The following is a 14618-nucleotide window of genomic DNA, read 5'->3' on the forward strand; positions in this document are numbered from 1 at the left end:
GGAATAAGGATCAAGAATGGTTAGAGAATATCTAGGCTACAACAGATGAACAGAGAAGCATCACCAAATAACAGAAATGAAGAAATGATGTGGTGACAGAAAGAAAAAAGCAAAAAAGAAAAAAAAAGAAAAAGAAAAAAAAAAAAGAAAAAGGAAAAAAATTGAAAAAAAAAAAGAAAAAAAGGAAAAAAAAAGGAAAACAGAAAAAAGGAAAAAGGAAAAAAAAAAGAAAAAAGAAAAAGGAAAAAGAAAAATAAAAAGGAAAAATAAAAAGGAAAAAGAAACTTCTGAAAGCTTGTCTAAAATATATCAACAAACAAACAAACAAACAAAAAAAATCCACAGGAAAAGCTCTAGAGATTAAAATAGACTCATCTATGCAATTCTGAAAAGAAGCCTTTAGGTGAGCAAGAAAAGAGACAGAAGGCAAATACTTTGGGATATCATCAGAGGAGGAGGTGGGTCGTGCTGAAGAAGCCCCACTGTACAACCAGTTGCCAGAGAATGAAAAGAAATATGCCCTGTTCACTGATGGGTCCTGTCGTATTGTGGGGAAGCATCGGAGATGGAAGGCTGCTGTATGGAGTCCTACGCGACGAGTTGCAGAAGCTGCTGAGGGAGAAGGTGAATCAAGTCAGTTTGCAGAAGTGAAAGCCATTCAGCTGGCTTTAGACATTGCTGAACGAGAAAAATGGCCAGTTCTCTATCTCTACACCGATTCATGGATGGTAGCAAATGCCCTGTGGGGATGGTTACAGCAATGGAAGCAAAACAACTGGCAGCGTAGGGGCAAACCCATCTGGGCTGCTGCATTGTGGCAAGATATTGCTGCTCGGGTAGAGAACCTGGCTGTGAAAGTACGCCACGTAGATGCTCATGTGCCCAAGAATCGGGCTACTGAAGAACATCAAAACAACCAGCAGGTGGATCAGGCTGCTAAGATTGAAGTAGCTCAGGTGGACTTGGATTGGCAGCATAAAGGTGAATTATTTATAGCCCGATGGGCCCATGACACCTCAGGCCATCAAGGTAGAGACGCAACATACAGATGGGCTCGTGATCGAGGGGTGGACTTGACCATGGACGCTATAGCACAGGTTATTCATGACTGTGAAACGTGTGCTGCAATCAAGCAAGCCAAACGGTCAAAGCCTCTTTGGTATGGAGGACGATGGCTGAAATATAAATATGGAGAGGCCTGGCAGATTGATTACATCACACTCCCTCAAACTCGCAATGGCAAGCGCCACGTACTTACAATGGTGGAAGCAACCACCGGATGGCTGGAAACATATCCTGTGCCTCATGCCACCGCCCGGAACACCATCCTGGGCCTTGAAAAGCAAGTCCTATGGCGACATGGCACCCCAGAAAGAATAGAATCAGACAATGGGACTCACTTCCGAAACAACCTTATAGACACTTGGGCCAAAGAACATGGTATTGAATGGGTGTATCACATCCCCTATCATGCACCAGCCTCCGGGAAAGTTGAACGATACAATGGCCTGTTAAAGACTACCTTGAAAGCAATGGGCGCTGGGACGTTCAAAAACTGGGATACGCATTTGGCAAAGGCCACCTGGTTAGTCAATACTAGGGGATCTACCAACCGAGCTGGACCTGCCCAATCAAACCTGTTACGTACTGTAGATGGGGATAAAGTTCCTGTAGTGCATGTAAAAAATATGCTGGGTAAAACAGTCTGGGCTACTCCTGCCTCAGGAAAAGGCAAACCTATTCGTGGAATTGTTTTCGCTCAGGGACCTGGATACACTTGGTGGGTGATGCAAAAGAACGGAGAGGTCCGGTGTGTACCTCAAGGAGATTTAATACTGGGTGAGAATAGCCCATGAACTGAATTGTACCATGTTAAATAGTATATTATACTGTATGTTATCACTACCATGATTACTATAGGTGACTAATTAGAATGTATGGAAAAGAGTGTAACCTGAGCATGACATAAATGGTATGGAATAAGGGGTGGATAGATGTCCTGGTTTCAGTTAGCACAGAATTAATTTTCTTCCTAGTAGCTGGTGGAATGCTGTGTTTTGGCTTAGGATGAGAAGAGTGCTGATAACACCCCGATGCTTTAATTGTTGCAGAGCAGTGCTTATACTAAGCCAAGGACATCTCAGCCTTTTGCTCTGTCCTGCCAACGGGCAGGCTGGGGGTGCAGTAAGAGCTGGGAGGGGACAGACCCAGGACAGGTGACCCAAACTAGCCAAAGGGGTATTCCATACCATCTGACGTCATGCTAAACAATATATAGGGGTGGCTAGCTGGGGGGAGGGGGCCGGACTGCTCGGGGTTAGGCTGGGCATCGGTCTGCGAGTGGTGAGCAATTGTATTGTGCATCACTTGTTTGTACATACTATTATTACTTTCCTATTATCACCATTGTATTATTATTGTTATTATTTTATTATTATTTTGTTATTATTATTTTCCTGTCTTATTAAACTGTCTTTATCTCAACTCACGGGCTTCACTTTCCATTTCTCTCCCCCGTCCCAGAGAGGGAGGGGGGAGGGTGAGCGAACGGCTGCGTGGTGTTTAGCTGCCGGCCGGGTTAAACCACGACACAAGTAAAGAATATAATGGGCAGAACAGAAGATTTTGGTCAGAATATTCTGAGTCATAAACTTTGAGATTAAGGAAAGAAAAAAAGTAAAAGAGGAGAAAATATTTGGAAATCTGTTCAAAGACTTCAGGAGTGCAAGATGTCTTCTATGCTATTGACCTAAACTTGAGACCCGAAGTTGGCCCGTTTATCTCTGCCTTTGCTATGATTAATGAGCAGTAGAAGAAAGATGAACAAGACAAGAAAGAACTTATGCACCTCTGTCAAGACACTGTAATTGATAATAAAAATAGACCCATTCTCAGGTATCCATCAAGCTACTACTACAGCCTGAGGCAGAAATCACAACTGCTGTTTCTTGTCTGAAAGACTTGCATACGGCTATGTCACAGTTTGATACCTTGAATGGGGGGCAGAGGAAGCAGATACAGGCTTAGTAGTATTATAAGGTACTACTACCCCTTTGTGCATTATAACACAGGGCATTTTAGGATGGAGCAAGCCTTGCACTTCAAGGGACGCCATAGATTTCAATTATTTCAAGCTGATGCTTGCATATTTTTGCTACTTGTGCACTTCTTTTGTGTAATTTGGTAAAGAAAGCAGGACATTAGGCAATAACAGTTTTCATATATGAATTGGTAAAGAAATACTGGTGATTAAACATTTACCAGTTTACTCAGTAATTAACAGAGACGTGAAATGCATGCAAAAAAACTCATGCAATCTTGCTGAAAACTGTTAAAATAAAATGTGTGAGGAGGAATCCACTAGTTCTGAACACTAGCTACCAGCTACATTATATAGTATAGCTCTAAAAGCAATTAAGCATATGAATAATCTTACATGGTGTGATGTTTTGCCATAGCTGTCTTCTTTCTGGTATTCACAAGAATGCATATAGAGTTAATACGAACATCTCAGCACTGTGCTTGTGGTACTGCTGTGTCCAAATGTGTGCACAACTCATCAGCAAAACGGCAAAATAGTTTACTATTTTTGACACTTCTTAGCATAGAGATAGGATTAAGCCAATCAATTTGAAACAGTCATATTCTGTATTGGGACTGAGAATTCAAGCACCAGGTGGTAGCAGGGGTCTTTAGAATGCAGTTCCAGAATAATGTACAAGAGGCCCCAAAGGCATAAATACTAGTGGCAAGTTACTAATCATATTACAGACTAGCCGGGATTTAGAGTGTAACAAAGAAAACAAAGAACAAACAACCACAATACATAAAACATCGCATGTATGGTGAAAATACACAGAAGATGACTAGAGGATATAAAAGACAATGATAACATCTACAAGAATTGGAACAAATAAACAACAACAACAAAAAGTTATCTCCCTAAATAAAGGGCATTCATTACTTCTGATCAATGTCGCAATCTGTCTACAGAAAGTCCTCTTTCATCTTTGATACTGAAAGAGACATGCTTTTTCATTTATTCACATTTTCATGTTTCCAATTATATAAATAGATATATATATAAATATATATAAATCTTTCTAAACCAATCTCTATATCCGATTTACAAATAATAAACCAATTATATAATTGGTTTAAATAAATTAAAACTTTGAAGAACAAAGTTTGTGATTTTATGTACATGTTTGTTTAAGTGTTATGTGCCTGCCTTGTGCTCCAGCCTTCCCACATGATGGCAGCAGGAGTGCAAGGCGTTCTATACATACAGAGCTATGTTTTTAGTGGTTATATAGCACAATGCAGTGCTATGTTGGCTATGCCAGACTATAGTAGCATGGTACTTTTTACTGCATGATATACCTTCTATGTACTTGACCAGCCAAAAAACACAGTAATTTGGCTTTGTAATATCTCTTTCTGGTACATATGCTTGAGATAATATTCATATCCTAAACTCTGCTTAATGTTTTCAGACTCTTATAGAAAGATTTTATGTTTTTATGTGCTCACAAAAGTAAGTACCATAGCAGGAGACCCATACAAAGCAACAGTACAATTCAATCCAAGACTGAAGTTTCTCTCTGCATTCATTACATCAACAAGTCTGACAATCTCTTAGCTCACAGCCAACAATACTGGGTAAGTAATGGTAATACTGGAACTCAACAAAATTGATTTGAAGAGATTGCTATAGTTTGCTAACTATAGCAATCCATGATCTTTTTCCTAACTTCCTTTTGATGTGAAGCTATTTTGCCAATACAAAAATAATTTTTATGTTTATTTTTCCATACATTTTTCATAAGTTTCTGTTCTAAAATATGATTGAATTCTATGATATATGGAAAAAAAATCTTTTTTTTTTTTTTTTTCAACTATTCAACTAATGCATGTTGCAAGCTAACTCAATTTTTCACAAATGTTCAGTGTTTCACAGATACAGAGTCATAGTGAAGAAAAGACTTGGAAGGCTCTGGGATGATATATATCAAGGAATGGCAGGAGTTTTCCTAATGTAAAGTTCTAGCTAAGCATTCTACCCTCTATCTACTCAATCCTTGTAAATACAATCAGCAATAAGGATAAGAGTAATGTTCAAGGCTCATCCGTAGGAACTGAAAGTACAGTACAAACAGAAGCAAGATGAACTCAAAAAGCTGTTTAAGGCTCCTGAAGAGGCCATTCACGAATATGTTAAGAGAGGAACACTGAAAGTACAAGAGAATTCGTTCATATATTCAAAAACTGAATGTGAAGAGGAGAATGAAGAGTGTATCTGCCTGCAGGCAGTGCATCCAACAGTACATGAGCAAACAAGTAACTTTCCTCAGCCATGGAAAGAGTGAAAGACAAGATACATTTCCATGCAGTGTATTTATCATTCTTATTCAAATAATTCTTAAGGAGGAGGGTGATTCACCATTATATACTATTTATATTCCAAATGACTGTAAGTTAATGTTTTAAATATTCTAAGTAGAAATAATCTCATATCACAAAATCTGTTTCTGGATGAAATTCTAGTATTTGAACAAGCAAACCAAGAAGAAAGATATTTATTCCATGAAGTAGAATTCCCCAAATGACCTAATTTTCAGAGGATGGGGAAAATATCCATCAAATAATGTATTTTGAGCAGGCATTTATGCCTCAGTATAAAGCACTCACCCACTACTGACATTTCAGGAACACTAGCAGTGTAAATTTCTTCTGGAAACGTTGGTTCATTGTCATTAATGTCATGGATTTTGATGACAAACTCAGATTCAGGTTCCACTGGTCTCAGAGTTCTTCTGTTAATAGCTTGGGCACGCAGGGTGTAAAAGGCTTTTTCTTCCCTGTCAATTCTCCGTGTGGCATGAATGTCACCTGTTTTCTCATCAATTACAAAAAGAGTACCAGCCCCATCTCCAGACAAAATGTATTTGAGGGATCCATCTCCCTTGTCCTGGTCAGAATGAAGCTGAAGTGAAAAACAAAGGAAGAAAAATAAAACATTTTATTTAGAAGTAATCAAAAGCTGTTTTTTGTTTATTTGTGTTGTTGTTGTTGTTTTGTTTTATTATATATTTTTATGTATTTTTGTTTTATTATATATTATATTATATATATTATTATATATTAAATCATTTTGAATGCAGCAACCAAATTTTTTTCAGTCACCATTGACTAGCAGTCATGGTGTTATACTGAGGCATTTGTTTCCTAACTTAGCTCCAAGAATCTTTTAATTTGACTGTTGTGGCAGATTTCAGTTTTGCAGCAACACCTGTTCTCTGCTAAGAAACCTTGGCACCACAGTTCTTAAAGAAGATTTTTATGTTAATATTGACCTTTTCCTTCCTTGAAGAGATCCTATTAAAAATTCACAACCTGCTGTGCTAGTTGTAAATTCACAAAGCAGATAAAGAACATGGCAGGGTACATGACAATTAAGGAAAATTGAACAACTGGATCCATGTCATACTAATTTTAAATTTTATATTTCATATTATTTGTATTTCTCTTAAGATGGAGAATATTTCATTTATAGTCATTATCATTTCATCCCATGAACTAATGTAAATAACCTAAAGAAAATAAACACATATACTAAGCATTCAGTATTGATTTTATAACCATTATCTAAGTAATGTAAAATATAGCCTCACCTATTAATAACTTGTACTAACTGATTTCAGTACATCTATAAAAACAACAACAACAACAACAACAAATCTATTACATTTCTTTGTTCAGTACACTAATGTAGTTGGCTTATTTGATCTTTTGGATATACTTACTATAATTACTCTCATCACTTTGTTGCAAAGTTTCTTCTAGTATCATTGATTTCATACTTAACAGAAAGACTCTGGTATTCAGATTTGTTGTCACCATGAAATCTGTGTTTTATTTTTGGGTTCAGCAGAAGGGTCATAGCAAGTAGAAGCTTTAATTAATTTTAAGAATATTTTGAATATTCCTGATTTTATAAACAAGAAGTTACCTGTGTAGATTAACTACCTGCTCATAAACCTATACTGCCATATAGAAACATGATTAATTTAGAGTTGCATGTGATGTAATCATTGTTGACAACAATTTAGTGAGTTTTATTTTGTAAATCCAGAAAAGCATTCATAAGTGCATATGTATTAGTACAAATATATGTATGCAGAAGAAAGAGCTCTAAAACTTTCTAATTTTGCAATTAATGCAATAAAATTGCATTATTTTAATATATATCTTAGAGCACAAAACTAAAATGCAAATATAAAGACTGTTTTTAAAAATCAGACTCAAATATATCAGAATGTTGTAAGAAGTCTGACAGAACTAGTTCCTTTGGAAACAGTTATTTGAATACACATTAACAACATCACTTAGAATTACACCAAGATTACACCAAGATAATATTTAATCATGTCAATGTTTTTTTTTAATTCAAGTTCATGAAAATTTCATTTTCAGTTCATGAAAAACATCGCACACATAGCTCAATACTAATATCCCCACTGATATGTATCATGGAAGTATTTCTCTTTTTTGGTGCTCTCAGATTTCTTTCCGTAGTATCTATTTTAAGTCGTTACCAGGGGTAGAATATTATACTATTATGTTTTTGATTGTGACTTTCCTTACCTTTTGTACTGAAATAAAACACTATGGTGTGGTGGGTTAAGCTCATGTCAAACAGTAAATTTCCCTGCTGTGAAACATTTTCATACACAGAATGCTTCCCAGACTCTTGTAATATGGGCAACAGAAGGAGCTCATGCAGGATCTTGGATTAAAACCTTAATGGCAGAAATTTAGAAAACTACCATCATTCTGAACTTTATTTTCTATATAATGGTTTTCTTATTTTCTTTCAATTCTGAAATAAACTTTGAGAAACACTGTGAATATTTATCAAAGAATGACAAATTAAGCTTTGCTTACATCACATGTAAGCATTACATGTATATTTACTTTACGAAATGCATATTTTTCATATTAGTTTCTTCATTTTATTCCATAAGAAATAAATAGGAGGCTCCACCAAACATGAGTAGGAAAGTATAAGAAATATCTTTTGCAAGTAAGTCCTGTTCTTTCTTTTCCTTCCATTTCTCTCACCAACTTCAAACTGAAGGTTTCAAGCCATTCTCAATCCCCTTCTGGGAAATGAATTTTTATACTGAACTTTAATCCTTTGTGCTCTTTTCAGTCAGGCCATTACAGTTGAAACTTTTCACCCTTTCACCCTTTTAAGTCACATTTCTTTTAGGGACTAGACAGTCTCACAGGCTGTGGCCCATTTTAGAATGTCTTTTAGTGTAACTAGTTCTCAAAGGCCTACCAAGTATTTTCTTCTCTGGGGCTTCCTAGGATACCACCTTTTCTTCAAAAATGTTTTACTACCAAGAGCTCACTGGTGGCCCATAACCACTAGATACAGTATTTTTAGGGCAGAGTGGTGAAGGACGGTTACAGAAGGCTGCTCTTCCTCAGATATCTGCACCAGAAATAAAAAATGAATGTCTACTTAAGCAAGCGAGATTGGGGCAAAATATTAACTAATTTATTTTATTACTTTTTTTTTTTTTTTTTTTTTTTTTTTTTTAACGGGAACGTTACAATATTCCCATATTCTTTCCAAAGTCAGGTGTGATATTATAAACTCTTACAAACTCAAACTAAATGGTTATGTAATAGCAAATTGAGGCTAAAGTGCATGTTCTCAGAACATTCAGAAGCCAGTTAGCAGTCTGGCAACATACTTTCTAACAAATTTTCCATCTCCAGAATAATAGCAAACTATCCCGATGAACAGTATCTGGCCAAAGGTATTCACAAGCCAATTGTGAATCACCTTTGAAAGGTGAAAATTGTTGGGGAAAGTGGTATTTAGCAAAAGCATGCCAAGGACTTGTTTAATAATTTAGCAATCCAGATAACTCCTTTTTGGTGCCTGGGAATGTTGTCTTGCACAGAACAGAATTAAATCTGAAGACAGACAAAAACCTCTCTACAACAATAAGTGAAGCTTTTAAAAAACTATATTTAGATCTAATTAAGGATGTAAGATCTTTTATCACATCATTTGACTAATATGCAAGGTAGCATAAATACTCAAGATTTTCTCTCACTTCTTCTGTTACTATGTGTATGTCAAAAATTCTTACCGAGTTGATTTGGAAGTGAAAAATGTTATTTATATGCCATTTACAAAATCATTAATCTCTTCTCTCCATCAAATGAAAACTTCATATATTTTTAAAAATAGATTATATTAGCCAGAAGGCTAGAAAGATTGCTGAACATATTTTGAAACATACATATTACATATATATTTTGAAACAGGCTTTTGGGGAGCTGTTAGCTGCCCTTCACAATAGATTATTCATAAGGAATATCATCCTGCATCATTTAGAAGAATGCTTTAAGCTATATAACACTTTAAATTTCCTAAAAATTTTTAATAATTTCACTTTGAACAGGTAATATATTTTCAGTTCTATGCATGCACATAACAGTTCACAGCTGTCATAGAACAACTTCAAATTCAAAAGGACATTTCAGAAGATCTTGGGAGATCAGGAAAAATAAAACAAAAAACAAAACCACAAACTTTGCTATGAACAATTCTTCAGGGGATAATTAAAGAGGCAAAAATGCATATTCAATATAAGCAAGGAAAGAGAATACTTCTCATTTTGTTTTTTTAGTTCTTAATTCAATCCAGATGTTTTTAGATGAATCAATATGGCTGCAGACAGCCCTGTGTACTTGACAGCCTTGAAAACTAAATCTTTACTGAGCTCTGAATTGCATAAGCAGTGTGTTAATTTTCACTGCAAGGTTTTGCCAGTTTATTCTAGTATTAAAAACAAACAAAGAAACAAAATAAACAAAACAAAACAAACAAAAAAAAAACCACTTTTGTTAAGTATTTCTCGGCTACTTTTAGTAAAAAGTGCTTCCTACATTTATTTTGGCTAATAGGCATCTGTGTTTCATGTCAGCCAAGCTGAGAAATGGGGAGACATCTGTTTCGTTTAGCAATTTTATTGCACAAAATAATCAGCTGTGAAGATGTGGTTTTGTTTTCATATCTGTCACTGACATTTTGCAAACTCTTGTTTCAGTGAATTTCTTTTCAACAGAAATTTCAGCTGTCAGCATATATATTTTATATACATTTTTTCTCACCGTACAGAAAATCAGAATACCTGTTGGTTTAAATCTATATAGCTCTGTTTCATCATAGAGTAAATGCAATTACTATGAAACACGATTTTGCACATTTGGTCAACTATTTAAATTGTTAAACAGGCTTTTAAGTTGAGAAGGATTTCATAAAAATCAAAAAGAAAGTTATTGCTAAGAAGATAATAATTAGAGTGGGAGGGGTGACAAAGTGGAATGTTCTGTGAATACTTTAAAAAGAAATTGTTACCAATCCAAGACACGGAGAAAAATAAATTTAAAAAGATGGAAAATTTTTAGCTTCAATTACAATAAAAACATTGTTAATTCAGATATATTCCATTGTTCTTTAAGGTATATGCAGCCATAAATGCAGTTAGTTAATGAAAAGATTCCAGAATCAAATTTAGCTCAGTATCTTTTTAGGCATATAAAGACCCTTCAGAATACTTTAGGTGAACAACATAATAATTCTCCTCTAAAACTGACTTGAAAATTACAGTGTGGGAATTCTATCTTAGTTGTCTTCCAATGATTCAAATCAAACTTGCCAATTCCAAGAGTGATTTATTTTTTCCCCCTCTGAATGCTAGCCAAGTCTGAAATCTTATAGTTGAATATAAATTTTGTGAACATTTTTCTAATAGCATACAAAGTGTTAACCCTATTTTCATCCGAAAGCCCAGAAGCCACTACTGTGAAAACAGAGAGCAGTTCAGGTTCACCAGAGCCATTTTACCATATAAACAACTTCTGGAACTTGAAATGACTTATGACAGCCAGATAAAGGCTTCAAGATTGTAACATCTACTTTTATTTGAAATTCAGATTCAGAAGTCCCTCTATGAATTTTCAGTGTTCAGATAACTAAAGACCAGAATATGACTGTACTAACAAACCAGTCTTTAGTTTCAATTCTTACTGTAGGAATTAATACAGTTAAAGTAATTTCTCTGTGTGGTTTTAATACACTATAATATATAGAAGACTTTCCAATAGTTTGCACTTTTTCTGAAGTCTTCATAAAATGACAGACTGCTCTGTTATTACCTTACTAAACACATTTTTACTCTACTACTTTAAAATAATGTCCTTTTTATTTTTATAATCTAGAAAACATTTTTCCTACTTCCTTCTGCAAAAATATTTGTCAACATTTCATTTAATCCAAGTATCACAATAACAATGAGAACTTAGTATGCTCATGAATTAATTGATTGATTAATTAATTGATTAGTAGTTTTTATTCAACTAAATCCTGTTTTTCCCCTTATTATGAGGACCAATTTCAGGGCTAGAGTGAAACCTATTAACTTTTTTCTAAATAATCATATTAGTCATATGATGCCAAAATATACTCATGGAAGTATTCACTATTTCACTCCAAGTTTTCTACAGTACATGTTATAATATTACTAGATGCTTCCTAGAATAATAATAATAGTCTCTCCAAAAATAATCTCGACAGTGGGCATATTAGATCTGAAATCAGCAGAGAATAATTGGCACAGAATTCCCACAGTGGGGTTATTTATTTCAAGCTTCGTGAACTGAGCTATTACATGATGCAGTTAATATTAGCTGCAATTATTCTAAAAGACCTTCAGTCTTTCACCAGCTCATACGTCCTGCGCAATATTCTCCTAGTTGCCAGATTTAACTATCATGGCTTTGAGCCAGATTTTACTCACCAAAGAGGTTCACTTATTTCAATTCATCCTTAAGGAAATACTTAAAGCAACTCTCTTCAGTGATGCAAGATTTTCCACTAAGTTTTAATGAGACATGTCACACATTTAATTTTCTCACTCAGTCATATTGTCAGTTTGCAAGTTGTGTGCTATTATGTGTTATTTAAGAGGAGAAAGGTGGAAAGGAAAAAAGCACATTTCATATTTATTTATTTACTTATTTATTTATTTATTTATTTATTATTTTTGTGAGACCAGGAAAGATAAAAGGAGAGTAAACTAAAATGGAAGCACAATAATGCAAGATGAGGAGAGAACTGAAATTCTTTTGCTTGTTGAGGAGAATCAACAAACAGTAACGAAAAACTCCCGAGTGCAGTGCATTTTTAGCTTACATTCACTTGAGTCATTATTCAAAGAAGATAAACATCATTATTGTTATTTCTACAGAGAGAGTTTGCAATTGTTACTTGCTGTTCAAGATTTTTGTTTGTTTCTACTATTTTTTTAAAGTTGTAAGTGATTAATTAGAACTAATAATATTTTTATGATTTCTTTACACATACCTGGTGAAGTAATGTGTAGTAAAGTAATGTGTGAAGTACTGTCTGAAGTATCACAGGATCAGAAATATGGTGTTTACAGCCACCTTTAATCATCACAACCAAGTGATGTCATCTGCACGACTCTCAGATTCCAGATTAATCATACAGGAATGGTATTTCTTTATCACTAGACTTGCATCTTTTGCACACTTTTCTAACTTAACTTGCTAACTTATTCTAAATAGAGAAATTACAGTCTGGAGAAGGCAGGCAGGCTTGTCACTGATATCAACTTCTAGGATTTCAGCTGAGAAAGTGTCCCTTTCTACAATGCATCATATGAGCAACTAAGGGACTTATGTAGATTCCCTGAGTCAGCATGCCAGTAATCAAACTCCTTCCTCAAGCCAAGGTCTTTAGCTGATGTTCAGAAAGCTAGAACAAGAAAGTTTCAGTTTCATTAGTCTGTCACAGCTTCCACTCCAGAAGATCCACAAGTTTTGAGCTACCATGAACTTGAAACTAATTGAATTTTATACACCAAAGGCTTCTTGCATGAGTCAATATGCATGTTTTCTTCCAATTTTAATGTAATAAATACAGCCTCTACATTAGATGCAGACAGAAAGTATAGAACTGGCACTGTAACTGAAATGCCCTTACTTTCTGGTAGAGTGGCCTAACATCTCCAGTAGGTAATTGCATATTAATAGGCAAAAGGGAATTCTTTAGGTAAAGGAAGAAAACAAACAAACAAGCCTATGCTATTTCAGGTTCACATTAATTAAAGATGTAGACTAAATTACGAAACCTTTGTCTCCTACTCATCTTGATAGCTCAAGCCTGTATTCCTACCTCAATGAGTAATATCTGTACATGAAACTTTTGTCCTGGGATGGAAATATGTTGAATATGACTTTTATCAGACTTTAATATATATTCTGTATGTTTTATACTGTTTGTTTGACTGATTCTGGATGGTACATAATATTGTATTAAAAAAATAGACAGCTTCCAGAATGATCTCTTTATTCCACCATGGAATGACCTAGGAAGTCTAATGTGCTAAAACAAGACATATCCTTATTGAATGTGGAATTGCTTTTTTTATTTTTTTATGGATTTTTTTCTTTACTGATCCTCATGCTCTCTGCATTGATGACAACAATCAAAGACGTAATTAAGATACAATTTTAGGTTGTTATTTCTTTTTGTTAACAAGGATCTTTTTATTATAGCTTATATGCATCTTCCTAAAGTAGCCTAGGTGTTTGTTAACCAAATAAGCATTAAAACAACAGTAATTTTTATGTATCTTAATGCACAATTTGTACTATATATAAAGAAAAAAAAAGTTGATGTTTTTTTTTGTTTTGTTTTGTTTTTGAATTAAATGCAGAACATCATTAAGAGGTTGATGCTGAGTTCTTTTTGCCTACTGCTGTAAGCCATATAAAAACACATTAAAAACTTTGTTTCCAACTGAAATCACTATAACATATGAGTTGGTGAGAGCAGTGAAGATTTGCTGCCTTTATTATGCCTGCATTTCCTCCTCATGAGTACTGTACAGTATATGTGTCATTGGAAGATGTATACTTGGGGACACAGCAAATCTGTTTGTCTTCACAGAGAACTGAATGACAATGTCTGCCAACCTCCAAAACAGCAAATGTCATCTAAAGGGGGCGAAGTGGAAAGAGGGGAAATATACACTAAAATTAAAGAATGGTAATAATAAAAAAGGATATTTTAATAATTTCCAAAACATTGATTTCCATGATTGTATAGTATTGTGGTTAAATTTTATTCCAAGAGAGGGAGGAGAGAGAAAGTAGGCATATTTTTCACAGGCTTCTTATTGCCTCAGGAAGCTACTGACGAATCTGGACTGATGCTATCTCTAATAAAGGATTAAAAACAATAAGGAAAAAAGATATCTTGGATCAATCCTGAGGTCAGTGGGCCAACTAATGTAGTAGATGCACAGTCCAGGAGAGATGTATAAATATTTTGCAACATTACGGTGGTACTCAAGGTACTGCAGGTGGATCTGCAAGGTAAGAGGCAGAACATGCATAAAATCTTAACTGCAACTCACATTTGTATTTGTCCATCAAATTTAAGTAATTTATTTCATTAAGTTATGAAATCAATTACTCTAGAGAATAATGCTGTCAAGAAA

At 34.7% G+C, this 14618-nt stretch overlaps 1 protein-coding gene across 4 annotated transcripts in view; it reads right to left on the reverse strand.

Moving 5' to 3' along the window:
* The window catches only part of CDH10 (cadherin 10), a 107064-nt gene that overhangs the window by 39055 nt on the left and 53391 nt on the right, over positions 1–14618 (reverse strand). For all 4 annotated transcript variants that reach the window (XM_068670861.1, XM_068670860.1, XM_068670859.1 and 1 more), the window contains exon 3: positions 5692–5986. In XM_068670861.1, the coding sequence (XP_068526962.1) occupies positions 5692–5986 (295 nt within the window). The remainder of the gene's footprint in view (positions 1–5691; positions 5987–14618) is intronic.

Source organism: Anas acuta, chromosome 2, assembly GCF_963932015.1.
Source record: "Anas acuta chromosome 2, bAnaAcu1.1, whole genome shotgun sequence".
Lineage (NCBI taxonomy): Eukaryota > Metazoa > Chordata > Aves > Anseriformes > Anatidae > Anas > Anas acuta.